General features: G+C 51.8%; 2 protein-coding genes across 7 annotated transcripts in view; one reads left to right on the forward strand and one right to left on the reverse strand.

Moving 5' to 3' along the window:
- The window catches only part of TMEM94 (transmembrane protein 94), a 52,754-nt gene extending 35,130 nt beyond the window's left edge, over nt 1-17,624 (forward strand). For all 3 annotated transcript variants that reach the window (XM_063176110.1, XM_063176109.1, XM_063176111.1), the window contains 16 exons: nt 1,886-1,988; nt 3,175-3,392; nt 4,566-4,747; nt 4,947-5,085; nt 5,701-5,816; nt 6,679-6,778; nt 8,535-8,643; nt 9,145-9,334; nt 10,141-10,218; nt 10,609-10,694; nt 11,137-11,218; nt 12,126-12,280; nt 12,537-12,631; nt 13,664-13,757; nt 13,981-14,151; nt 14,987-17,624. In XM_063176110.1, the coding sequence (XP_063032180.1) occupies nt 1,886-1,988; nt 3,175-3,392; nt 4,566-4,747; nt 4,947-5,085; nt 5,701-5,816; nt 6,679-6,778; nt 8,535-8,643; nt 9,145-9,334; nt 10,141-10,218; nt 10,609-10,694; nt 11,137-11,218; nt 12,126-12,280; nt 12,537-12,631; nt 13,664-13,757; nt 13,981-14,151; nt 14,987-15,059 (1,991 nt within the window). In that variant the 3' untranslated portion in view covers nt 15,060-17,624. The remainder of the gene's footprint in view (nt 1-1,885; nt 1,989-3,174; nt 3,393-4,565; nt 4,748-4,946; nt 5,086-5,700; nt 5,817-6,678; nt 6,779-8,534; nt 8,644-9,144; nt 9,335-10,140; nt 10,219-10,608; nt 10,695-11,136; nt 11,219-12,125; nt 12,281-12,536; nt 12,632-13,663; nt 13,758-13,980; nt 14,152-14,986) is intronic.
- A 713-nt stretch (nt 17,625-18,337) lies between these two features.
- Nucleotides 18,338-25,785, reverse strand: part of CASKIN2 (CASK interacting protein 2) — a 31,134-nt gene continuing 23,686 nt past the window's right edge. For 2 of the 4 annotated variants that reach the window (XM_063176107.1, XM_063176106.1), the window contains exons 12-20: nt 25,485-25,609; nt 24,957-25,032; nt 24,750-24,844; nt 24,421-24,531; nt 24,224-24,325; nt 23,870-24,008; nt 21,401-23,545; nt 20,971-21,289; nt 18,338-20,737 (exon numbers count right to left, since the gene is read on the reverse strand). In XM_063176107.1, coding sequence (XP_063032177.1) covers nt 20,641-20,737; nt 20,971-21,289; nt 21,401-23,545; nt 23,870-24,008; nt 24,224-24,325; nt 24,421-24,531; nt 24,750-24,844; nt 24,957-25,032; nt 25,485-25,609 — 3,209 coding nt within the window. In that variant the 3' untranslated portion in view covers nt 18,338-20,640. Of the gene's footprint in view, nt 20,738-20,970; nt 23,546-23,869; nt 24,009-24,223; nt 24,326-24,420; nt 24,532-24,749; nt 24,845-24,956; nt 25,033-25,484; nt 25,610-25,785 lie in introns of all 4 variants that reach the window. The other 2 variants (XM_063176108.1, XM_063176104.1) reach the window with 2 other exon arrangements.

Below are 25,785 nucleotides of genomic sequence, written 5' to 3' on the forward strand. Positions count from 1 at the left end.
TGTGTGTTCCCTTACTGTTCTATTGAAATACATGTCCCAGCATCTGGCAGTGTTCATCCCAGATCCATGGTGACCACATGGAAATGAGGTGCTCACAATGCCTTTGATACCATCTCTGTCTTTCTGTGCTGGAGCTGCACTGCTCCATTCCTTTTGATCTGTCTGGAGCAGTTTGGTTCTTCCCAATGAGTCCCAGCAGCCATGAATGGCTGTCATACCCCCTGCCCTATTCATTCGTTTTTTTCCCCTTTTGCCAGAGAAATACTGGCCTGCAAGTTCATGATTTGGGAAGGGAAAAGGCTGGGCTCATTTTACTGGCAAGGACAGCTCAGTGAACTCTTTGCAGTTTATAGTGTCTGCAGTCACTGCCACTTTCCCCTTAGCAGGGCTGGGGTGTGGGATTCTGGTGGGAATTAATGGGAAATGGATTGCAGTTGCTGACAGGCATGAACATGGGTACATCATTGCAAGCTCTTGCTCTGTGACCAGCACATAGATTTTGCATGGATAAACACCTCTTGTTCCCTCTTTCTGAGCAAGGACTATCTGACCTTAGGAGCACGATGGGAAGGATTAGGTGTTTATACAATAAAATTAACCAGAGCTCTGCACAAGTGCTCCTTTGTGTCCCTGAGACAGGCTCCTTCTTTCACACACAGCTCTTATTCGTCTTGGAGGTTTGTTATGCTGATAAACTCGGCTTGTGATGACTATTTATAGCAAAAGCAGAGAGCTGCTATGTTTTGGAAAATCCTTCAGTGTTCCTGAAGGTCCCTGGCTGGTTTGTGTTGAGGGGATATTCTTGGCTCTGGGTTTACCAGCCAGTGTGAGCATTAGCAGTCGGCAGCAATGCCTGCAAGAAGCCTTTGGGCTCATTTTCCTTGGCAGTGGTTTTTCTTTGGTGGTTTTCTTTTTTTTTTTTTTCATTAGCTCAGCTTTGAAGCCATTGGGGGTAAAGTCACAGAGCAGCTGGAGGAGGGAAGGGAGACTCTACGTGCAGGAAATGTTAATGGGTTGATACAAATGAGAGGGAGCAGGAGGTGTGGAGGGGAGACAGCCCCACGTCCCTGAACTTGTGTCCTGTGCCTGGGGCCTGCATCAGAGGTCACACACCTCTGAGCAAAACTTTTTGACACCTCTGAGTACAAGAAGGAATAAGAGATTTTGAGTCTGTATTAAAAAACTGAAATAGGGGGAGAAGGAAAACCAGGACAAGCTGTGGTGTCCGTTGATTTTCAGTTCTTCCCTAAAGGCAGCATGAGTTGAGTTACTTTTCTAGAGTCTCTTATACTGAACTTTTGACCATCCTGATTTAACACATTTTCAGGGTGAAAATGTGAAACAGGCTGTTATCTGGCAGGTCACACTGTCAAATTATCTTCTGCTACTTGAATGAAAAGTATTCAAGAATAGCTCTTACCCTTTAGTTCCACGTCTGGCCTAGAAATGAATGCAGTTTGCAGCATAGGCAGACTTTGATCCCTGTAGGCTCATCACTGCTGCTTGTACTTTCCTGACAAGAGGCACAAAGGAATTCCTCTTCTGCTCTGTGGGATGCAGGAACAAGATATTATCCCACCTTTATAGGAGCAGGATTGATGCACAGGGTAGGGGGAGAATAGGAAGGGGCTACATGGCTCATATTTTATCACAGCCTTGTTTGAACCCACAATTAGACAAAGGGCAGTTACAGGGGCATCATCAATCCTGAACAATTTCTTGATGGAGAATGAAGACTTTGAGCAGAGGAAAAGGGGATATCTGGAATTCATCAAAGCATTTGGTGGGAACACTCATGTTTTAACAAATAAGGGAGCAGCTGGTGTGATATGCCCTTCCTGGAGCTGTATATGTGATGCTGACTCACTGTTCTCCTACACTCCAGGCACTGAGCAGATGTTTTCTCATGGGACAGCTGACATCATCCTTGAGGCCTGCACTGACTTTTGGGATGGTACTGACATCTACCCCCTCTCTGGCTCTGACAGGTGGGCAGCTTTCTCGTTTGGGGCACTCAGGAGCTGCAGATAAAATGTGGAGGGAACCTGGTCACTCTGTTAAAATTCTTTTAGTGATGCTTGTTAAGCTTTTAAGAGCTTCAAGTAGGTTATGAATATGAGCCACCTCTGCTTGTAATTAATTGTTATCATAGCATGTAAGAGATTAGATAGCAACAAGCATTCAGTTGCACTGGAAGAGCAAGCCACTCCTCACTTTATCTGTTGGGATATTGTGCTCTTTTAAGTTGATTCTGACTGTACTGTGTAGTAGGACTGAATTATAATCAGATCATGCTGGTGGCAGAGGATTTTTTGTTGCTTTTTAAGAAAAAATGTTTTGTCTTAAATGAAATGCAAAATGATCAATTGTGCCTGAACCAGTCTACACAAAGCATCACACCCTTGGAGTTCTGCTGCAATATCTGACAGTGTGTGCTGCATTTTCATCTACAGGCTGAATTGCTGTTCCTATTGGCACAGCAGACCAGTAATGTTTAGTTTCACTGACTTTTCACATTGTTCTTCTAAATCTGCATACCCTCAGGTGTGAAAAAACTGGCACTTATCCTTTTTGGAATATTGATCATGTTACAAGCAAATTAAAAATCTGATATATAGTCTAATTTCTTACCTTTGTGAATTCAGCTTAGAGAAGGAACTTTACCATATTTCAGTGACTGAATATTGACTTAATACAACTCCTGGGACCCCATACTCTGAAAGGGGATAGGAGAAAAGTCTGCTCCTGCAACTATCTCTGCCATAGATCCTGTTGTCAGAGTTGTCAGTTCCCTCTTTGGTGTTTATCTCCCTAGAGATAAATTATGTCTGATGAATTAAGCTTCTGCTGTCATGCAATGAACTTTCTTGGAGTCATCTGGCAGCCATATAGAGCACATTATATTAATAAGTATATTTGAAGAGCTCTGTGTTCATACCCATCAATCTGATGAGCAAACAGAAACATTCACCACTGCCCCTGTTGGAATATGTGTTGGAATATGTGCAGTGCCTGCAGCTTGGAGAATGCTGAAGCAGTAGGGAAAGGCTTCTTCAGACTTTTGGAAACGGAAGACATTTTTCCAAATACACGTCACTACAGCATTTCTGTATTATCAGAAACGTGGCACATTTTTGCTAACTTTGCCTGTTTTTTTTCCCCTCTTCCACATAGGAAGAAGGTGCTGGATTTCTACCAGCGAGCCTGCCTGTCAGGATACTGCTCTGCCTTTGCCTACAAGCCCATGCACTGTGCCCTGTCCTCCCAGCTGAACGGGAAGTGCATCGAGCTGGTGCAGGTGCCGGGGCAGAGCGCGATCTTCACCTGCTGCGACCTCCCCGGCACCACGCCCATCAAACAGAGCAGCCGCAGGAACAGCTGGAGCTCAGATGGTATGTGTGCCTCTGCTGCTGCACCTGGCCAGCCCAGAGCTGTGAGAACATTGTTGTTCAGAGTAGCAGATGGAAATTTGGAAGGAAGAGTTTCTGAAGTAGATGGGTTTTCGGAGGAAGTAATCATGTGGCAGCTGGTAGGGGTATTTCTAGTTAAGTTATTGAAGCTTACAGAGAAATTCTTCTCCTTGTGGGAAGTCTGTTTCTAAAGTAGGCTACAGAGAGTCAAGACTTCTGGGTATTTCAGTACTTGTTTTGCTGTTTGTCTGATTTTATGGAAATCACATGGGATGGGCTTTTCAAAGGATTGAAATGTATAGTGCTATGCAACTATTATTCCTTGATCGATTTTGTTGCTGTACTGAAGGAAGTGATTCCCACTAGATGAACATGACATGTACAAGTCCTTCAGAACAGCAATGGAAACTGAGAAGGAAGCACATACCATTACATAAATCCACGAGGCTCTTTTGGAAAACCAGTTTTAACCTCTTTCTGCCTTGGTCTCACATTCTGTAAAATGTGACTAGTGGAGTTTCCAGCAGCTAAGAACAGTTGTGACTGTTTTCAGAATAATTTTGCGTTCCACCTGTGGCAAGCCTTGCAACTATGTGAAGTGTTTTATTATTTTGTTCTTCATGCTGCATCCAGCCCCCATTCACCACTGGCTTCTAGTGATGGTGAAGGAACCCTGTCAAAGAGCCTTTGCAGGCTTTTTGGAAGTGTTTGCAGGGAACATGATTCAGTTCCTTTGCATCAGCCCCTCGTGCTCTGATGCCACTGTGCCTCAGCTAGACTTATCATGTTGTTTAGGCACAGTAGGATGTGTTTAAAATGCACATGTGAACATTATGAAGCACACATCCTTGACCTTTCTACCCAAATTCCTTGTAACTGATCCCTGCCTTCTGTTTTATCTTTTTCCTTTTCATGCTTGTTGTTTCCCACTTGTGTTCTTGGTCTCCTGTGTGGGGATGTCCTGAAACCACTTCTGTGACTGGGCATGCTGGGACAAATGGATGTCTCCTCATCTTCCCTCCTGTGTTTGTATTCCTGCACATTTCTGTGTCTGGATACCATGTCCTTGGTGTCACCTTGGTGGCCTCCCCACCACGTGGCCTTTGTCTGATGCTCACATGGCCCCCATGTCTCAATGGGATTGCATGCCTGAAGAAGGGATTGGGGAAGTGATGGAGAAGGAAGACTGTATCCAGGCTCTGAGTGGACAGATCTTCATGGGAATGGTCTCATCTCAGTATCAGGCCCGCCTTGACATTGTCCGCCTCATTGATGGACTGGTCAATGCCTGCATTCGTTTTGTCTACTTCTCCCTGGAAGATGAGCTCAAAAGCAAGGTAAGCTGTCTTTGCTGAACCCCCTGACCTTGCATGGCCCCTGCTTGTCTGTCTGGAGAGTTTAGCTCCAGTGTAATGTAAGGTTAATCTGATTCAGCCCACTAATGAGTCCAGAAGGAACCTGTGCTCAGTATGGCATCAGTCTGCAGTGCTCTGGCCTGGGCAGCCACTCTAAAACCCTTTGTCTCCTCACCCACAGGTGTTTGCTGAGAAAATGGGTCTGGAGACTGGCTGGAATTGTCACATATCCTTAACACCCAATGGTGATGTGCCTGGCTCAGAGATCCCCCCATCCAGCCCCAGCCATGCTGGCTCCCTGCACGATGACCTCCATCAGGGTGAGAACTGTGCCTTGGCCACTCTGAATGCCCTCTGTTTCCTGGGTGCTTCTTCTAAACCCATTCATAGGTTCCTGTGTCCACACCAGACACTTGATCTGTAGGAGATTTGAGCACAAAACTGGATGGGCCTCAGGTGCATGTGTGTAAGCGACATCACTTTACATTTATAATCTTTCTAGCCAGCCAGTACCAAGTTTTTGGAAACAGACATCCTTCTATGCACCAGCTGCCATGAATTTATGTGTTCATGAGTGCTTCTGGTTCTTGCTGGGGCCCTGGTCAAACCACTGAAGGTCACTTGCCTGTCCATTACTCCTTTTTTTCCTTACTTCAGCTGGGATTTCTTTATTCTCTTCCCCTGAAGGACAGCAGAACAGATAAAGTATCATGTCTCAAAAGAGCAGAGACTAGGCTCACATATCTACCTCTGAACAGATTAGTCATCTAAAAATACTGCATTTTGTATGACTGAGTGGGAGATCTGAGTGTTGCTAACCCAGAAAATCAGGCTTCACGTTTCCTGGCTTCTGCAGTGCCACGTGCATGTCCCACGTGGGTGGGTGGCACAGGCAGGTTTGGGGTTGTTGTTTATGCTGCTTCTCTCTGCTCCAGTTTCCCGAGATGATGTGGAGGGGCTTCTGCTGATGGAGGAGGAAGGGCACTCGGATCTCATCAGCTTCCAGCCAACAGACAGTGATATCCCCAGCTTCCTGGAGGACTGCAACAGGGTGAGGGCCCCTCTCCCTGTGCACCTTCTGCTGTTGTCATGGGCAGGAGTGTCACCTCAGTACTCCCAGAGGAAATTCCTTTTCACAGGAGATTGGTTTCCATTGGGACCCCTGATTTCTCTCACTCTCTTCCAGCAGGGTATCTAGAGCCTGGGAAATTTGGGATTCTCTCAGTTAGCTACTTTTGCTGAACAGCTCTTTGCTTAGGAGTTTAGGAATGGAGGTTAGCAAATATGGGGTAACCTTGAGAGCTGGGTCTCAGTTCCCCTGGGTCTCCTGGGCTGGGCAGGGAGTGGGAACATCCCCACTTTCCATGCAGACAGAAGAAACACTCTCTCCTCCAGCTGTGAGCCACAGACTGGTGCTGCCCAGTGGTCAGAGTGTGAGACAAGCCCTTCCTGCTTCAGAAAGACCTCACGTGCTCAGCAGAGATTACAGGAATATCAGAGATACAGATCAAAAAAATCCCTTAGGCCTGGTTTTAGAAGGCAAGAACCCTTCTTGCCTTGCTGCAGGCTGATGTGGCTGCAGTTGAAATAGATGCAGTTGCTAGAAGACAGCAGATGTGTCTGACTAGATTCTCCACACAGTAAAAAGTCCTCAGGAATCCTTGAGCACAGGTTTGTCACACTGACCTTAAAAACCCTGAGGGCAAGCACAGGCAGCTTGGCAGATCAGTGTAGAACTTTATCAGAAAACTTCAGGCAGTGCCTTGGGAAAGCCAGTTCTATCTGCTGGAACATGATTTTGTATCTGATCTTGAAGTTACATAATTCTAGGAATCATCATTCTCATTTCAGCAGTTCCTTCTGGAATGCCTCTCTCTCACACCCCTGCTTTATCTGTCCTTTCTCTTTTTCAGGCCAAACTCCCCCGGGGGATCCACCAGGTGAGACCTCACCTCCAGAACATTGACAACGTGCCTTTGCTGGTGCCCCTGTTCACAGACTGCACCCCAGAGAGTGAGTGCTGTTGCAGAATGAGCTTTTGTTGGGGATGAGCCATTTGTTGGGTGCAGGGAAAACTCGGGGCTCAGTGTGAGTCATCAGCAAGTTCTGTTTGTTGAGGAGAGCATCAGACACTTATACAGCAAGTAATGAGCTCATGAATATTCTGCAATTTACACCATCCATTGGCCACACCACAACACTAGTTCTTTTCTATTCTTTAAGGATTACATCTCTCTTTTCTCATGTCTCTTTCACTATTTGTTATCATACTACAGCTAGGCCCTAGGACACGCTATCTTCCAGGTGCAGGACTTGGAATTAGCCACGGCCTTGTACTTTTCCAGTCTCTAGTCAGCTAAAATCCCAACAGAGTGCCCTTTCTTACTCCTGTCCATAAATTCCTTCCCCAGCTCCTTGGTCTGGCCCATCCAAGTGTAGACATGGAAGGGAAGGGGATACATTCCAGAAATTTAGAAGGACTTGTTGATATTAATTACCCTCTGTTGCTACCTGTGGAGAGCCAGGTGTTAACTGAATTTTAGTGCAGCTGTTGTCCAGCTGCTGAATTGGGCTGAGAACCCTTTCAATTTGCATTCATAAGAGACACAAAAGCAAACATCCAAAATGCTACTGCCTTTCATTAAATAAGTGTTATCAGTGTACCAGGAGAATTTGATCTCTGCTCACAACTCTTCTATAACTTGGAAATCACTTCCCAGAAGAATGTTCCCCTGGCAGTTGCTGTTGTTAACACCTTCTGCTGCTTTGCAGTTTTTGATTGCAGGAAACAGAAAGGACAAAATCTCTCTCTCTCTCTCTGAGGTATTACTTAAAGAAAGGGGCTGAGTGCTCAACTGGCAAATAACTGCCAAATCTCCAGTGAGTGTGGAGCATCATTATGATTTGCCATTTCAGTACCTCTGGTCACAGTTTCCAGCATGTCAATCACAGTCCAGTCTGTCTTCACTCTTAGTGCCCAAATTTCCTCTCTCTGGCAGAAGTGGCAGCTCCCCTCTTGACCCAACCCCTCAGTGCTGCAGTCTTTGTGCAGCAGGCATTTATTGAAGGTGTTTACAAGGGAGTCTGCAGAGGGGAGGTTTGGGGGGTTTTGCCTGGAGCATTCTGGAAAGTCCATGTATACACAGAGCACTGTGCGTGGAGCTACAGAACTAAAATCAAATCAAACAGCAGCTTTGATTAAGAGGCCCCAGGGATGTCAATAAACATTGATAAAGGGTGGAGGTGGTGGTGGTGGGAGTGCAGGAACAGGGGCTGGCTCTGAGTATGGCTACAAGTGGCACTGCCTTTGGAGTGGTTTGTTACATTCCCTCCCTTCCTTTAGACTTGCAGCAACACTAGTCATGTGCTGCTGAGTTTGAAACACTGTATTTATTTTCAGTTTGAATTATTTAGGTTTATTTCATTTCTGCTGTTTCCTAACAAGAGCATTTGATGCTGAAGCTGTATTATGCACCCAGGCTACAGCTCTGGTCTGAAAGAGGTGTGCTGGAGATGCAAACCTCTGGGTCATAGTTCTGTGAACCACAGAGAATTCCTGCAGTGGCAGGTAGATAGAGCACCTGCTCTGCAGTAAATTAACTTTCTGATTGTGTGCTTTGACTGTGGATCTCAATGTACACAGTGATGGGTATCAGATGGGGCAGTTTTAAAGGATCTGTTTGTTATCCAGATTGGAAAGAGTGTGAAACACTGCATTTCTGTGTGCGTAATGACATAACGCACTATTGCTCCTTCTGTCCCTCTGCAGCCATGTGTGAGATGATCAAGATCATGCAGGAGTATGGGGAGGTGACCTGCTGCCTGGGCAGCTCTGCCAACCTTCGGAACAGCTGCCTCTTCCTGCAGAGTGACATCAGGTGGGGCAGGCTCTGTTCCTTCTCCAGCTGCCTTTGCCTCCATCGTAGCAAGTACCCAGCCATGGGTCACACCCCAATTGCTCTGTCCATTTTGTCTACAAGAGGGAGATTTGGGGGGATTGGATGGGGGTGTCTGTTTAAGGCCCTTGACACACAGAGGTATTTCCATGTCCTAAAGGAAGAAAGTCTCTTACATGCTGGACTGTTGTGCCCCAACTGCCATTACAGATCCTTTCCACTGGGTGAAAGAGTGAAAGTACCCCATGGATCAGCCAATTTGTTGACCTTGTGCCACAAACCCAAATATGTTCATTATTTCTCTGTGAGTAAATGAACTCTAGGGAGTTTGGTCCTAATTTCATGTTCTAGCTCAGGCTTCTCTACCTGAGCAAAGTATACAGAGCATGGCACAGCACAGAGTGACCTTCCAAGCTGGCCTGCAGTGAGACAGTTTCCTTGCTGGGATGAGGCCTTTCACCAAGCCCTGTGTTGTCCTTGCAGTATAGCCCTGGACCCTCTCTACCCATCCCGCTGCTCCTGGGAGACCTTTGGCTATGCCACCAGCACCACCCTGAGCAATGGCTCTGAGGAGCTGACCCCTCTGCAGCTCTCAGGGCAGCTCAACAGCCTGCCCTGCTCCATGTCCTTCCGCCAGGAGGAGAGCACCAGCATCATCAGGCTCATAGAGCAGGTGAGCCCGGCAATCCCCAGAGCCAGGAGCTCACACTGGCATTGTGCTCCAGGTGCCCACAGTGCTGCCAGCAGGAGCTTGGCTTGTGTCCCCTGTGTCACAATAGGACACAAAATGAACGACACACACAAGCTGGAATGTCCAAGGTCAAAGGAGCATAGTTTATTTCTGAACTCCAGTATTTATAGACTGTCAAAAGTGACCATAGATTGGAGGATGAAGTTGCCACCTCTCTAGACATACTTGTCAAACCAACAGTCCATCAAATTTCTCCTCCTACAGAAAGGAATTCAAAACAATCATTATTTACATGAAAAGTGTGTGAGAAATTCCCTTACAAAAATGTAAACATCAGAAGACTGAGAAGAACTTAGAAGAACAGGGTGACACTCCTGGCCTTTGTCCAGGAAGCACAAGAGGGAGAATCTTCCTGCCTGGCCCTCCTGGTCCAAGGTGTAGGGAATGGATTGGAAATGGTGCCTTATGGCAACAGAACATGAATATTGTTCATCTGGATGAAGTATAATCTTGCAGAGATCCCTAGCCAGGCAACAATGCAGTGTTAAGGAGAAGCAAAGCCCCAAAAAAGCCGGGAGTTTAAACAAACTTACCCCTTGGCTAAATCCTGCCTTTCCTTCAGAACCTCTCCATGTGGGCAGGAGACCTTCCCTCTTTGCTTTCAGTGTGTCCAGATGCTGTCCCCTCCCACTTCCCCTGCAGGCCACATGTCCTGTCCCTGCCTGCAGTGACTGCTCCTGGCTGGAGCTGCTCCCAGCAGGGCTCTGAGGGCTTCTGCTTCCTTCCAGGCCAGGCATGCAACCTACGGCATCCGCAAGTGTTTCCTCTTCCTGCTGCAGTGCCAGCTGACCTTGGTTGTCATTCAGGTGAGTCCTGGCCTGGCTGGGGACAGTGTTTAGCTCAGAGGACAGGAGGGCTCACATGGATATGGCTCGCTGCAGTGGGGCAGCCTCGAGGGAGGAACGGGGCCTTCAGTCAGGTTTGCACAGTGTGTGTGGGGAAGTCACAGATGGAGGCTTGGTGATCTCAGCCTGTGCTGCCCCTTCTCCCTGATCCTCATACATTTACCTTCAAATCCCTTTTCCCTGGAGAAAAGCATCCCCTGCAGCTCCTGCCACAGGAACTTATGGAGGGGCTGTGCAGTGGCAGCCCAGTTACCAGTTCACCCCAGTGTTTGAGGGAAGGCAGCAGCATTTTGGGTGACAAGTCTGTCCTAGCACTGCTCATGCTCTTCACTCTGGGTTGTTTCTGTCCAGTTCCTCTCCTGCCTGGTGCAGCTGCCCCCCATCCTCAGTACCACAGACATCGTGTGGCTCTCCTGTTTCTGCTACCCTCTGCTCAGGTGAGTCTGTCAGGTGGAATCTCCTCCCACTCCCCCCAGGATGCACAGAGCCCTCCCTCAACCTCAGTGTGTCCATGCTGAGAGAAAGCTGACTTCACCCACAGCATGCTGAGAAGGGTGCAGGGATTATCCCAGGCACCTGCTTTGACAAAGTGCTTGGAAACAGTGACAGGAGCATTTGTGTCCTGCTGTGTTCACCCCTGCCTGGTGTGATGGAAAGTCTGGGGTGTCGGGTAGAGGCCAAGGTACCGCAGGTGGTTTTTTCCTGACTTCTCTCTCTGTCTGTACCTGCCATGAATAACACCTTTTACAGCATATGTAAAGATAAGTGCCAATGCTTCAAGCAGTCTGAGTAGGTTATTTGGGTTCAAATGTTAGATAAAAGCATAATACCTCTGGTGCCTGAACACATTACTGAGACACTTAACTTACCTTTCTCCAGTATCTCGCTCCTGGGCAAGCCTCCCCACAGCTCCATCATGACCATGGCAACAGGAAAAAACTTGACTTCCATTCCCAAGAAGGTAGGTGGTCCCTCAGATTTAAATTGTCCACATATTTTTCTCTTCAGTTTTGTCCCAGTGTTGGTGGGAGGCCATAGCTGAGGCCTTGTGCTGTGGGGGTGTTCACAGGGGTTCCAGGATGAGGGAAGAGACCAGGGTCTGACTCCATGTTTTAGAAGGCTGGTAATATAATATAATATAATATAATATAATATAATATAATATAATATAATATAATATAATATAATATAATATAATATAATATAATATAATATAATATAATATAATATAATATAATATAATATAATATAATATAATATAATATAATATAATATAATATAATATAATATAATATATATTATATATAACTATATTATATATAACTATATAATAGATATATAAATAATATATATATAATATAGTTTTAATGTAATATACAGATATATATTATATTAAAACTATACTAAAAGAATAGAAGAAAGGATTTCATCAGAAGGCTTGCAAGGAAAGGAGAGAATGGAATAAATAACAAAAGCTTGTGTCCGTCAGAGACAGCTGGGCTGTGATTGGCCATTAATTAGAGACAATCAACATGGACCAATCACAGATCCACCTGTTGCATTCCACAGCAGCAGATAATCATTGTTTAGATTTTGTTTCTGAGGCCTCTTGGCTTTTCAGGATCAAAAACCCTAAGGAAAGAATTTTTCATAAAATGTGTTTGTGACACTGCTTCCTAGCTTGCTCAGTGAATTGATCCCTGGCAGGAGCCAGGGAGGGAATTTCCTGTTCCAGCATGCCTGAGGGAGATCCTCAGGGCAGCATCTCTTCTGTACTACAGCTTGTCTTTTGCAGCCACTGATGGTCATGGGGAGGAGGTTGTACCAGTGACATGCCCATGTCATCCTCCTTCCTTTCCCTTTTCCAGACTCAGCACTACTTCCTGCTCTGCTTCCTGCTGAAGTTCAGCCTGACCATCTGCTCCTGCCTCATCTGCTTCGGGTTCACCCTGCACGAGTCCTGCAAAGGGGTGAACACAACCAGCCTCAACCTCACAGCCTGCTCCTCCATCATGCTGCACAGGTGAGGAACTGGGCCTGGCACACATCCCCACTGCTCCTGCCCTTTCCAGTCCTCTAACAAGCTTCAGCCTCTTCCATGACCCACCAGGGCTGTAGCCTTGACAGCTACATCATTGCCCCTGTCACCTCCTTGTCACCACCAGGACAGCCTGAGCTCACCCACAGATTCCTCAGCTGTTGAAGGAGGACGTGGCCCTGGTGGGAACAGGTCAGTTAAGTGCCCACTGGTGACTCTCCTGTGTCCTCTCATTCACTAGCAATGCTTATGGTGCTCCTGATTGGTTTGGGACATTTTCCAATGCTCTCCTGGTAGCCCAGAAGCTCACAGCTGGCCTGATTGTTTTGCACACAGGTAAGTCCAGAACCCCATTCTCTGCTCTGGAGGAAAGCTTGCATCCTCTGTTTCTTTCTTTGCCCCCTATGCCAGAGCACAAACTCCCTGATAGAGGCAGACACTGCAGTGGCCTCACAGCACAGATCCCTCTGTCTCACTAAACATTACCCTGGCAGATTGAAGACAACACCCTCAGAACTGATTCTGCTTCCTACCAGTCTGGTGAAGCACTGGTTCTGTCCAGTCTCATCCCTTTTGCCTTCTGGAAAATTAGTACCAGCACGTGAAGCTCTCCAAAAATATTCCCTCCTTCAAAAATGTTTATATCCCTGTGGCTGTTCTGTGAAATACCCCACTGCCTTCCCACAAAGGGGACTGATGCAGCTGTGACTGTTTGAGAGCTGGAAGCCTTTTTAAACCCTCTGGAGGGGTGTGGGGCCAGCTCCTGGCTGACCCTCATCACCTGCACCCATTGCCTGGCAGGGTGGGTCCTGAAGGGTCTCAGTTCCCTGTCCCTTATGCCCCAGGCAGAGCACTGTGTGTTGACATGTGCAGGTGTCCAGTGCAGCAGAAATGCTTCCTGATTGGATCTCCATCTTTGGGGAGAGTGGGTTGCTGTGCTTTTGTGTCCCTCTGACCACTAAGGCAAGGCAGGGGTGCTTTGCCTGGCAGCTGAGCCAATGCTGGGTCCTGTACAGACAGCCCTGGGTCTCTGGCTACATCTCCCTCTGGGCTGGAGCTTTCCTCTGTTGCAGCCCTGGAACAAGGGCACACTGACCCCTGTGCCACTCCCCAGAGCTGGGCCTTTGCCTGCTCAGTTTCAGCTCCCAGGCTGTGAACCAGTGAGCAATGGTGTGCAGTACAACTGCACTGCCCCAGCGCATTCCAGGGGCTTGGAATTGCTGTGAGGAGCCTGCTCTGAAGGAACCCCAAATGGTCAGCTGGTTCCAGGGACATGAGCCCCATATCCCTTAGAAGCAGCAGGTGTTGATGTACCTTGTGAAGTGCTGTACCTGTGTGTGATGCTGGATAATCCCCTTTTGTCTGCAGTGTTCATATCCATCACCCACGTGCATCGCACCAAGCCCCTGTGGAAGAAGAGCCCCCTGTCCAACCGCTGGTGGACGCTCACTGTGGCTGTTGTGTGAGTACCCACAGCCCCTGGGAAGGGCTCCAGGATCCCAGCCCCACTCCAGCACCAGTTTCCTGGTGCTGAGGAGAATCAAGTACATGGCATTTGATCTCCACTGCTGAACTGGTGAAGGGTCTCTGGTGTGGGGATTTCATCTGGGCCTGAACCCTGATCTGCAGATCCTGGGAATCTTGTCAGGTCTGCTGAGATTTGCTGTGTCTGTTCTTAATTTTAGAGTGCTGGGGCAAGTGGCACAGACTGTGCTGGACCTGAAACTCTGGGAAAACCTCAACTCTTCTTTGACCTTTAGCCACGTCTCCATCTCTCCGGTCGCGTGGCTCCTGGGTTTTCTTTCCTTGGTCCTTGTGGTTATCATCAATGAGATTGTCAAGCTGCATGAAATCAGGTATGGGGGTTGTAGGGAGGATGGGGAGAAAGAGCTGAAGCCTCCCTCCAGCCTGGCCTTGAGCTGCAAAAAATAATGATGCCCAGGGAACAGGGTGGGGAACAGAAAGGAAAAGCTGACTGCATTGTGTAAATCACCTGGCTGTTGTGTGCAGGCCCACGCTCCACCTCCCAGGGAGGAAGCACAGGGGAGGAAGGAGGGTCACAGAAGGGCAGTGGCAGTGATTGGGAGCAGGAAGGGAGAACAAAATTTCCTTATCTCAGACCAAAGGGAGGGAGACAGCCAAGGTCTATCCAACACCAGTGTGGAACTGGGGAGGGCTGCTTGCTCCATCTTGTCCCATGAGGACAGAGAGGCATTGAATCACAGCAGAGGAAGTGTGCCTTCACACAGAGCCTGGACTGTGGCACTGGTTTGCACGGGAAGTGGCTGAAGCCAAGAATGAGTAGCAGGCAGTGACTGGCTGTTCTTCCCAGCACAGGGAGCAGCCAGGGCTGGAGTCAACACTGATGAACATTGATTCAGGAAATGGGCTGGGGAGGAAAAGCAGGGATTACAGGGAACCCTGATGGGGATGGAGACACCATCTCAGTTCCTGCAAAGGGTTTCTGGACCTTTCTGTGCTGTGTCTGGTGTTCCTGGAGATGGGATTCAGCTGCATGGGGTAGGACTGACACCATGGGCTGCTCTCTGGATTTGATTCCCCTTCCAGGCTACCACAGGGCTCAGGCCAGGGGCTTCCCTGCTTCTTAGGGCTAGCAGCTCAGGAATGGCAGTGGAACAGTTTTACCTTTCACCCCTCTGCATACTGACTGTCTTCTTTCTTCTTCCCCAGGGTCCGTGTCCGTTACCAAAAGAGGCAGAAGTTGCAGTTTGAAACCAAGTTGGGGATGAATTCGCCATTTTAAAAGCACCCAGCTCAAGTTCCCTGGAGCCAGGGCCAAACAGCCACTGGGAGAGTGGCTGCACCAAAGGCTCAGGGAATTTTCCATCACACATGCAAACCAGACAGCCTCCTGGCAAAACTACACCTGCACCTTCCCAGGGCCCAGGCAGGGATCCCCCCACAGGTATGCAGCCCCCTCCCAGCCTACCAGGTACCCTCACAGGAACCTGCAAGCTCTGGTGCCTGTTCAGGCTGCTCTTCCTTTATTTATTTATTACTGGAGGTATTTGTTAGTATCATGGCGATGCTAAAATGAAGTGGCTCCTCTCCTCTTTGTGAGCAGATGGGTTTCCTGGGCCTGGCAGGAGAATCTGGGACCAGTAGGGCTGCTGAAGCAGGAGATCTCTATTGAATCCCGTTTTGGTTTTCTACTTCAGCCTGTTCTCCGTGTGTGCGTGCCTGTGCATGCCCTCCCGCCTCCCTGCGCTGTGTGCGGGGCAAAGGAGCCACCCCTGTTGCAGTCCCGAGTGCTGGGAGCTCTCATTCCCGAGGGGACACTGGGAGCAGGCCAGCCCTGCCCTCTAGTGTCGCTGTCACAGCCGTGTGCTGGCTGTGTGGAAGCGGGATGAGGCAGGGCTTTGGGCAAAGCCGCCTGTGATCGGTGCCGAGGGAGGGCAGCTCTGCCTGCCTGCGGGGAGCCAGCGTGGCTCAGCTTCCTGCAGCCCTCTTGAACCAGCTTTTATGTTCTTTAACAGCCCCCAGAGAGGTTTTGTAGCCGTTCTCCTGTTTGTGATCCAAGCTGCTGTTCTGCTTCAGTAATGTGCCTGCTTGAGACAAGCACAGCTCGAGATAAAGCCTGAGCCCTGACTGTCCTGCCTTAGGGGGAGGGCATGTCTTTCCAGGCAGGATATCTGCTACTTGCAGTTGTGACTAATACAGAGCTGGTGAATGGCTCCTTTCCCAGTCCCTGGATTGTGCTGCATCCAGTTCTGGCTCCCCAAGGCACAGGGAACCCCGCCCAATCATGTCTGTCTGTGATAGTGCTGGGAAGTCTCTCCCCTCTGTGCTGATGCCTTCACACAGAACCACAGAATGCTTTGGGTTGGAAGGGGCCTTAAAGCTTTATCTTGTTCCACCCCCTGCCACGGGCACCCTGCCATGGGCAGGGACACCTTCCTCTATCCCAGGGTGCTCCAAGCCCTGTCCAACCTGACCTTTAACAGTTCCAGGGATGGGGCAGCCACAGCCTCCCTGGGCAACATCTGCTCAGTGTTTTTCTGGAGGTCTCTTCGTTTGCCTGGAGGGACCCTCCCCTGAGGGCTCTGCCAAACCCTGATCTGCCCCAGTGCAGCACACAAGCTCCTGAGCTCTGACCAGACCCCATCTGTACTGGGAGCACTGGTCCTGCTGTGGGCTGACAGCCAAGGGCCACACAGGAGCACACAGGCTTGGCTCCCACAATATTTGCAGGTCATGGAGACACTGACTCTAATTCTAAACACTGACTAAAGCTGGTAAATCCTGGCCCTGGTTTTGGCCCCAACATTTAACACTACAGTATTTGGCTGTTACTTCCTCTTTGGTACCTGAGATGAACAAGTGGCAGCTGATCCCTCGTGGGCAGGCAGGGAGCTGGCTGGAACCCCCAAGCTCTGCCCTGCTGCTCCACCTTGTCTTCCTCACTTTTCAGCATAACCAGAGAGCACAGACGTGGCTGAGTGTCTCTAAGCAATACCCTCACCCTGCTGTGGGGCTGGCAGAGGAGCAGAGCTGGGTACAGCCAAGCCCTGAGCTCTGGGGACACACTGAGGGTGCTGGAGGGGCAGCTGGGGCTGTTCCAAGCCCTGGAGCCGGTTCCTGCAGCGGGGGGTGGATGTAGAGATGCCATGCTGGCAGGATGGCACAGCACAGGGAGGCAGCAGCGCCCTGGGGAAGCACAGGGCTCACAGGGCTCCTGCCCTGCACCACAGCAGGGTCTGCCCACCTTTGCCAGCCAGGCTGGACTGTGCCCTCACTGCCCTGGCACCTGCAGGGCTCAGGGAGAACAAGCTGCACCTTTCTCAGCCTCAATTCACTGAATGCCAGCTCCAGCTCTGTGACACCTGGCCCCTGAGAAGTCAGCTTTCCTTCCCTGTGCCAGGGTGGGATCACAAGTGGGGTATGATCTCTGTGGCCAAGCTGAGCTGGAGTCAGAGCAGCACAGAGCTGCTCACTGCTGTCCCAGCTGTGCCCCCACCCACACCTCAGCTCTTGTCCTGTGCCATGAACTGCTGTGGGTGTTGAAAAGCAGCAGATTCCAGGGCTTCCTGCTGGCCACACCTTCCTCTAGAGAAGGCACCTTCAAGATTTCCTCCTCTGGGTGACCACAAATGTTTATTTTCCTGCATCCTCCTTCCCCAGCTAGATTGGAGGGAGCTAAAGTGTATGAATGGAGCCTTTAGGATGGTCTTGCCAGTGCCACCCTTCCCTCAGCCATTGAAGTGTCTAATGGTCAGAGTGCATGGCTTCAGAAGGAAATTTCCTACATCAAGATGTTTTTAAATGCTGTATATTTTATATTAAATTTTTTGGGATGTATGTAAAAATATTTCATTTGTATTAAAACTTGTAAATTGTATAAAAAAGGAAAAAAAAAAAAAGAAACAAACCCAGACCCACAAGCATCCAGTATATGAATGGCAATAAATGATTGTCTTGGATAACACACCCAAGAGTTGGGAACGAGTTTGCACCCAGCAAAGGAAGGAGGTAAAAATGTCTGTGGCTGCTGGGGTCACAGGGTGTGATTTTCCTGTTTTAGGGACACAGCCTGAGAGCTTGATGCTGCTGGGATCCAGTTCTGGCCTTTTTCCCAGTTTCTGCTCAGCTTTGGGCAAATCTGTCCATCTCTGAAAGCCTCTTCCTACAAAGTTTGGTTTCCTGGATGGCAGGCACTGCTTCAGTCGAGGCTGGAGGCACAGTGTGAATCCCTCTGGGTGGGTGAGAGGTTGGGGGCAGCTGGAAAAGGCACTGGGGTGACAGTGGCCACACTCTGAGCAGGCAGGAGGAGAGAGGAATGCTCTGCCTGGCACATGGGCAGAGCTGGGCACTGGGACACCACAACTGTCACCATGTTACTGTCGTGATAGTGAGACTCACACTGGACATTAACCCCACTGGGCATGACTGGGACTCACCAGGGCAGAATATCTGAGGAACCTGGAGCACTCAGGGGACAGGATAAAGCTGATCTTCAATGGACTTTACACAGCAGGAGACAAGTTTGTCCCATTTCACACAAAGCAAACAACTAGGCAAAACTATAAAAAGGGTAAAACATGCCCCACTGTTTAATAGAATTTAGTCTTAATGGATGTTAGTGGAAAACAAAACACATGATTAACACAAACAGAGCAGATGGTTTAAAATCTGTTGTCAGTCTGGTGATTACATGGGCTATTTTTTCCCCTCACTGTCTCGCTGCACGGAGCAGGTGCAGCTGGGGTCAGTTAGTCCCAGTGCAGTGTACATAACTTACACACCATACAGTAGCTTCAAAATAGAGATCTAGAGCTCAAAAAATAGGCATTCTTCTGCAAAATCAAATGTTTAGTTCCCTTATTGACAATGAGAGCAGCGTTGTGCTGCCCTCAGGTGGCTCAGACAGCGGCAGCTCCACCCCAGTGTCCTCTTATCCCTGACCCAAGACTTGCAGTTCTGGTTAGTAAATATATAGAATAAATCACATTTAAAATATATACATTGGCTTTAAAAAAAAAAACATTTACAGTTTATCAACATTGGAAAAAAAAAAAACCAACTGGGCTTGTTCCAAGTTGGCTCGTGAGAGTAAAAATCAGTTTTAAAAGGTTTCTGTGAACCTCTTTATAAAGTGCCACGGGTCATAGCTATTTGAAATCATCATGTCCATAATGTGGCACTCAGACACAGGCAGTGGATGCACTCAGTGTGGGACAGAAGAAGTGTCTTACCTGCCTCACACTGACCTCAAGTCCCAGACAACAACGGGATTTTAGGTTTTTTCAGGGCTTATTGTCTTTGCTTTTCAGCCCAGAAACCAGGCTGGCACCTCTTGCCTGGCATAGCTGCCCTCAGGAGCAGAGACCCTCAGGAATGCTCAGGTGGGCTTTGCCCCCCTTCCATCCAACAGCACAAGGGATGCAAACAGTTCAGTCCAGCTGCGAACTCCCAACAGGATTGGGAAGCAGCTGCCTTCTCAGCCTCCTTCTCCCTCTCTGGTTTGGATTTGCATTGGTGATTTTTTTTTTTTTTAAAGAAAAGGGAAATGCATGGAATTTTCTTTCCCTTTGTTTGGAATTTTTGTAGCAAATGGCACTTCAGCACAATCTTCGGTTCCCTTCTGGTGCTCTGATGCTTTCATTTGCTTGGCATGCCGAGCGCGAGCCAAGTTCGGGGCTCTTGGACATATTTAGCCATGCACTAGTGAGCAGATCCTGCGAGAGAAATCTGTCTGGGAGCGATGCAGCCGCTGCTCCCGCCCGGCTGCAGAGAGCTCCGCGGGCTCCCGAGCCCAATTCCCGGTGCATGCGGGGTCAGCTCCCCCGCGGGGAAGGAAGGATCGCGTCCCGAGCGCTGCTACTGTAGAACAATGCTCACGGCGGGGTCTGTGCCAGCAGCTCCCTGCAGGGAGGGGCACTGCGAAAAGGGACTGTTTTCTCCCAAAAAAAAGGGATAAGGGAGGGGAGAAAAGAATTTAAAAGCGTTAATCGTGCTGCTGCTGCTGCGCTCTGGAAGGACCAGGGTGGGGGTTTGCGTAGGCACTGTGTTGGCAGAGGGCAAACTCCACTGAGCAGCATGATCCAGACGGACTGGCCCAAATTCCCAGGTTTTTGGCACTGCCATTACCATCCTCATCACTCTGGGAAGGGGCAGGAAGGCTCACACATCCAGCGTGGCCATGGCAGAGCATCCGCTGCTCTGCAGGCTGTGCCAGCCCCATCTCGAGGGGTCTGTGGGTCCCACTGGAGGGATTTCCATCCACTTGGATTCCACGCTGCCGATGCTGACGCGTTTGGAAAAGCGGCAAATAAAGCAGAAAGGTTCCTTCTCGCTCTGCAAGCTGCCAAATTGCAACAAGCCCTGTCTTCTTTTAGCTGCTGTCAGGCCTGGCCGGGGCTGCGGCTGCACAGTGAATCGCCAGCTCCCTGGCGGCGGCCCGGGGAGGTCTCTCCTGTGACACTTTGTTGGCAGGGGATAAATAATAAGACGCAGGACTCTGACAATGCAGTAGGGAAAGAGAAAGGTCCCTTGTGGAGGCTCCTCGGCTCTGTGCAAGGGAGCAAGGGCTTCTCCGTGGCCTCCAGCACTGCATGTGCAGCCCCTCTGGGCTCTCCTCCTGCTGCCAGTCTGGTGGGAAATGCCTGACCCCCTCAGAAACCGGCCCAAGGCCACGCTGCCACATGTGACACAGAGCCAAGGGTGGGCAAGGAGGGCAGCTTTGTTCCCAGCCTCAGTGCGAAGTGTGGGGAGGGAGGCGGCTGGAGAGAGCTGCAGGCACCGCTCGGTGCTGGATCCACTCTTCCCCCATTTCGAGGGGCACTGCTGGAGCAGCCGGGGCGGGGAGGGGAAGGAGGGAGCAAGCCTCAGTCCAGCATTGCGTCCAGCTGGTCAGCCAGGTCGTCGAACATGTTGCTGATGTCTTCCAAGATGTTCTTGGCCGAGTGCACGGTTCCAGGGTGGCTGAGGAGGAGAGGGAGAGAGTCAAAGCACTGCTCAAAGGCTGCAGGTGCTCATGGGGAAGGTTTGGCCAGGCTGGATCTGACCCAGCAGCAGGAGCTCAGCACAGAGTTGGGCTTGAGCATGTGTGACCTGTGTGGAGCAGGTATGACATACCCATGCACAGCCTTTCTCCTGCCCTCCCTGGGACCTTCCCAACCCCACCTCGAGAGGCCCAGCCCCAGCATCTCCCTCACCTCTCCGCCTCCTCCACTGTGATCTTCTTCTCGGCCGCCTGCAGCGTGGCAGCCAGGCTGGAGTTGGTCTGCTCCAGCCGCTGCTGGGCCAGGGTGGCCCCCGGGGCAGCTGCCAAAGGCTTGGCTGATACCTTGCTGCCTGTTTCCATTGCCAGTGAGCCAGGACCGGGCAGGGCCCCGATCACATCTGGCACCGCCTCGGTGGCCGCCCAGGGGGCAACAGTGTGGCGGGAGGGCTGCAGGACCTGCTGGTAGATGGTCTTGGGTCCAGAGAAGACGAGCTTGGTGGATGCCACGGAGGTGTGCTTGGCAGGGACATCTGCAAAGGAAGGGGACTCATGGTAGGTGGTGGCACAGGTCCTCCTCATCTCCCACACCAACATGAGAGGAAGCCCCACCATGTTGGAGACAGCTCCACAAGCCCCCATACCTGGAGTGGGTGTCCTCACCACAGCTGTGCCAACCAGCTCGGTGGGGCTGGGGGCTTTGGTGGGACTTGGGGCCTTCTTCATCCCTTTCTCCAGCGACAAGATGCTTTTCTCTATCTCAGCAATCCTGAACTCCACACTGTCATCATCAAAGGCATCTCCAGCCAGCGTGGGCTGTGGTGCTGGTGTTGAGGTGGGGGGACCTGCAATGCTCACGGCTTGGGCCTGGGCATACTGGGGTGTGGGGGTGCCGCCCGCCTCGGCCTGCCCCGCCATGCTGAACGCCTTCAGCACCGCCTGCAGCGGCTCCCGCTCCCTGAAGCGCGGCCGGCGCTTCACCGTGTCCGACTCGGTGAGGTTGAACTCCAGCACGGGCGGCTCCTTGCTGACAGCGGGGGCTGCTGGCTCCTTCCCACCGGAGCCCTGGGGCTCTGCTGGCTGGGAACTAGGCTCCATGTCCGGCACGGCCGCGTCAGCCTTGGAATGCCCGCTGGGCTTTGGCCGCTGTTTGATGGTTAAATTGCCTTCTTCTGCAAAGGGGATGCACTCACTGGAGCTGTTCTGGGATGATGAAGAGGAGACCCCCGGCTTGGCCTCCTCCTCAGTGTCTGAGCAGGCATCCTCCTGCTCACCCTGTGCAGCCACCTCTGTCATAGGAGCGCTGGGCTCACTCACTGTCCGTCTCCGTGGCTTGCCGCTCTCAAAGGGGTCCCTGCTGCCATTGGAAAGTGTGGCACCGCTGGTGTCACTGCCATCGTGGGACCCCTCACCCACATCTGCCCGGGGGAGACAGTCCTGAGTCAAGTGCAGCGGTTTTGGGGCCAGGAGGGGCTTGGTAGGACTCACACCCGGTGTTCCCTCCAGCGCAGCCGCCAGGCTCTTCACTGTCCTGCCACGGCCAGCATCGCTGGGGGCGGCACCTCTGTCAACCGCGTCCTGAGGGGCTGTGGGCTGGCGCTCGGGGCTGGGGGGCTGCTCCCCGTCTGCCTCGGCAGCGAGGGTGCTGGACACGGAGCTGAGGCGCTTGGGCGGCGGCGGGGGAGGCCCCTTGCGCTTGGCGCGGATGGCGAAGGACTGGCTGCGGGTCACCTTGGCGTCCGCCTGCAGACAGGCCCGCGGCATCTGGCTGCGGCCCGGCCGCCGCGTCAGCGTGGCGTAGGAGCCCAGGGTGCTGCTGGGGGCCCCCTCCTCCTCCTCATGCTCCCCATCCGACAGCGCGTAGCGGTTCAGGCTGTGCGAGCGCTTCTTGTGCTTCAGGCCTTCGCCTCCGTTGTGATGCTCCCCAGCCGTAGGGGCTGTGCTGGGTGGCTCTGTGGGGCCACACTGGCTGTGCAGGTAGGAGAAGCCTTTTTGGGCTGATGTCTGCAGGCTGCTCTTCTGTGCAGGGGAGATGGAGGGGAGATGTGCTAAGGCCTTGGGCTGCTCTGCTCCCAGGACGGACGGGGCCGTTGGGGATTTCAGGGAGACGTGTGGGTACATGAAGACGTACGGGGCCGTTCCCTTGCTGGGAGTCTGGGGAGGAGTACAGGGAGTGACCGCTGGAGTCCCAGCTCCTTTCTGAGCCACAGGCCGGGTGTACTGATCCGTTCCTTCGGGCAGGTTCCTCTCCTTAAGAGGGCTGCCCCCGCCGCCACCATTGGCAAAGCCGTTCAGCCCCTCGGGGGACACGAGCTTCCCGTAGGGCTCGGGGCTGGGCCGGCCCGGCAGGCTGGCCGGGCTCTCCTTGCTGCGGGGGGGTGCACAGGACTGCCCGCTGCTGCTGCTGCTCTCGCCGCTGCCCAGGCTCTCCTGCGAGGGGCTGGAGAGGCGCCGGGACAGCACGTGGTCCTGCGAGTGCCCCGAGCCCCGCGACCGCACCCCGATGCTCTCCTGGCTCCGTGACATTCCCTGGCTGCTCTTGATGCCGAGTGTGTCGTGGCAGCTGTTGGACATGGCCGTCTGGAGCTCATAGCTGAGCTCACTGTCCTGGAAGGTTGTCATTTTGAGCGTGTGTGGGGACTGGCACTCCCCGTTTTCCAGCGACTCAATGGTGACAATGTCCAGGGAACCGGGGACTTTGCGTCTTGCCAAAGTTGCTTCTGCTTGATTGAGGCTTTTGCGGAGGTCTCTGAGCTTCTTGACAGCCAACATGATCTTCTTCTGGTGGCCTGCAGGAAGGAAAGGGACATTGGGTCAGCTCCAACCCTCAAGGCCTGTTTCCAGGCCAAGAAGAGTAGTTATGTCACACATGGGGCAAAGGCCTTGGGGTTATCTAAACCCTGCCTATGGGAGGAGACAAACTACTGCTGGCATCTATCTAGCTGGGCCCAGCTCCAGCTGGCCAAGGGGAGTTCTTAGGGACAGCCAGGAACTGCCCTTTCCGGTGCTCAGGACATGCCTGCACCTCCCAGCCTGAGGCAGAACGGGGTGTGGGGACCTGGGTGGGAAACTTGGCTGCCTTGGGCCACTCCAGCATGGCAGGAGGGACTCACCCAGCTTGTTGATGCCAATCTCTTGCAGGTCTTCCCATGTCAGGTCTGTCACGATGGTGATGGAATCGTAGCCGTTGTTCACCAGCTTTTTGTGGTACTGGGGCAACCCAATGGCACTGAGCCAGTCCATCAGGTCAGCCTGGAAAGAGCACAGAGCCACTGCCATGAGCACTGAGGAATGGGCAGCACTTTCAGTATCCCCTCCCTGCCCAGGAGACTGTTTTTAGGGTGTCTCTGACTCCTTTAACACAGTCAAAGCTATTCACTTACAGACCCCATCCTGTCCTATCCTGTCCTGGGGTCAGAGAGCTCTCAAGAAGGGGGTGACCAAAGCCCTGAGTGCCAGGGACTCACCGGGATGTAGTTGGGCAGCCACTCAGCAATGCTGAGCTGCCCAATTTCTGTAGAGATCTTCTTCCTGTGGCCTGGTTTGGTCACACCAATGGCTGTCAGATCCTAAGGGGAGCAGAGTGGGGCCGTGGTCAGCAGTGGAGCTGGGGGCAGGGAGTACCCACAGCTGGCAGCTCTGGGTGGGGAAGGACCTGCCTCACCTCCGGGGTCATGCGGCTGATGGTGGGGACATCGTAGCCAGCGTTGATGAAGTTGAGGGTGTACGACTCCAGCTGGAACTCACGGAGCCAGTTGTAAATGGCTTCTGCATCCTGGGGAGAGGATGGGACACAGAACAGCCCATGACTGGTGGCTGCAGGGGCTGGAAAAACCTGACTGCTCCAGGCAAGATGACAGGATCTCCCTGGGAAAGACCCACTTGTGTCCTGAAGACCCAGTTCCTTGTGTCCCTGGTGCAATAAGAGCTGGGCTGAGTGCCCCAAACATGGCCCTCTCACCCAGCACACCATTCCCCAGTTGTTCCAGTTACCTTCCCCTCGAGGAGCTGCTCAGGACGCAAGAACTGGTGGGAGAAGACCCTGTCTCCAGGGGGGCAGCTGCCTGGGGTCTGGAGGCCCTGTGGCCCTGGCAGAAAGGAGAGAGGAGAACTGTCACAGGGGCACTTGAACAGTGAACAGCCCCTAGTGCTGTGGGGACAGCTGTCCCCAAGGCCCCATGGAGTTGTGACAGCCCTCACCTGCTGGGGAGGTCCCATTGTGTGGCTCTGATCCCAAAAGGTGTTGCTGGAGGTTGTCACCGGTGGAGGGCAGAGGCTGAGGGAGAGGAGGAGTGAGTGGAGGAAGGACCCAACTCTGGAGACCAGCTTTGTCACACCCTCAGGAGCAGAGTGGTGGTCCCCATGCTGGGCTGCTGGTCACAGCTTCACCCTGCAACAGGCTGGCTCCCAGCAAAAGATCTGGGCAGGATCTGGCTCAGGGCCTTTTGTTATTCTCTCAGGTGACACAGCACACGATGGAGATGCTGTGTGATGCCAACCACAGCCTCCAGCTCCACTCAAAAAGGCCAGCTGTGCTTTGGGGAACAACTAGGGTGTCCCCAGGAGCATCTCCCTGCTGAGTCCTGGCAGCAAGTAGATGTTTGGTGTAGGATACTCAACTCCAGCAGGCCCTCCTTTGCTAGGAGGGGTCATGGAAGGGGATGGGGCTCTATGTCCAGCCTGAGCCAGCACAGGGAAGCAGCACAGGGGAGCAGGGGCTGTGCCTACCCTGGCATTCTCGATGAGGATGCTGGTGCTCTGCCCATTGGTGCCCTCGGTGCTCTGGCCGCTGCCGGCGCTGCGGATGCTGCCGATGCTGCCCTCGCTGCCCACGCTGTTCCTGTCTCCTGCTGCTGGGGCAAGCAGGGAGCCCGTCAGCAGCTCCCCAGACACAGGGCACTGCGGTGCCCAGCAAGGACCAGTGCCAACACACTGATGCCACTGATCTCCCACAAGATCCTCCAGCCACAGACAATGCATCGGTTCCCTCCCACCTCCCAGCATGCACAACACAGACAGGGTGACCTGG

Source organism: Melospiza melodia, chromosome 24, assembly GCF_035770615.1.
Source record: "Melospiza melodia melodia isolate bMelMel2 chromosome 24, bMelMel2.pri, whole genome shotgun sequence".
NCBI classification, from domain to species: Eukaryota; Metazoa; Chordata; class Aves; order Passeriformes; family Passerellidae; genus Melospiza; species Melospiza melodia.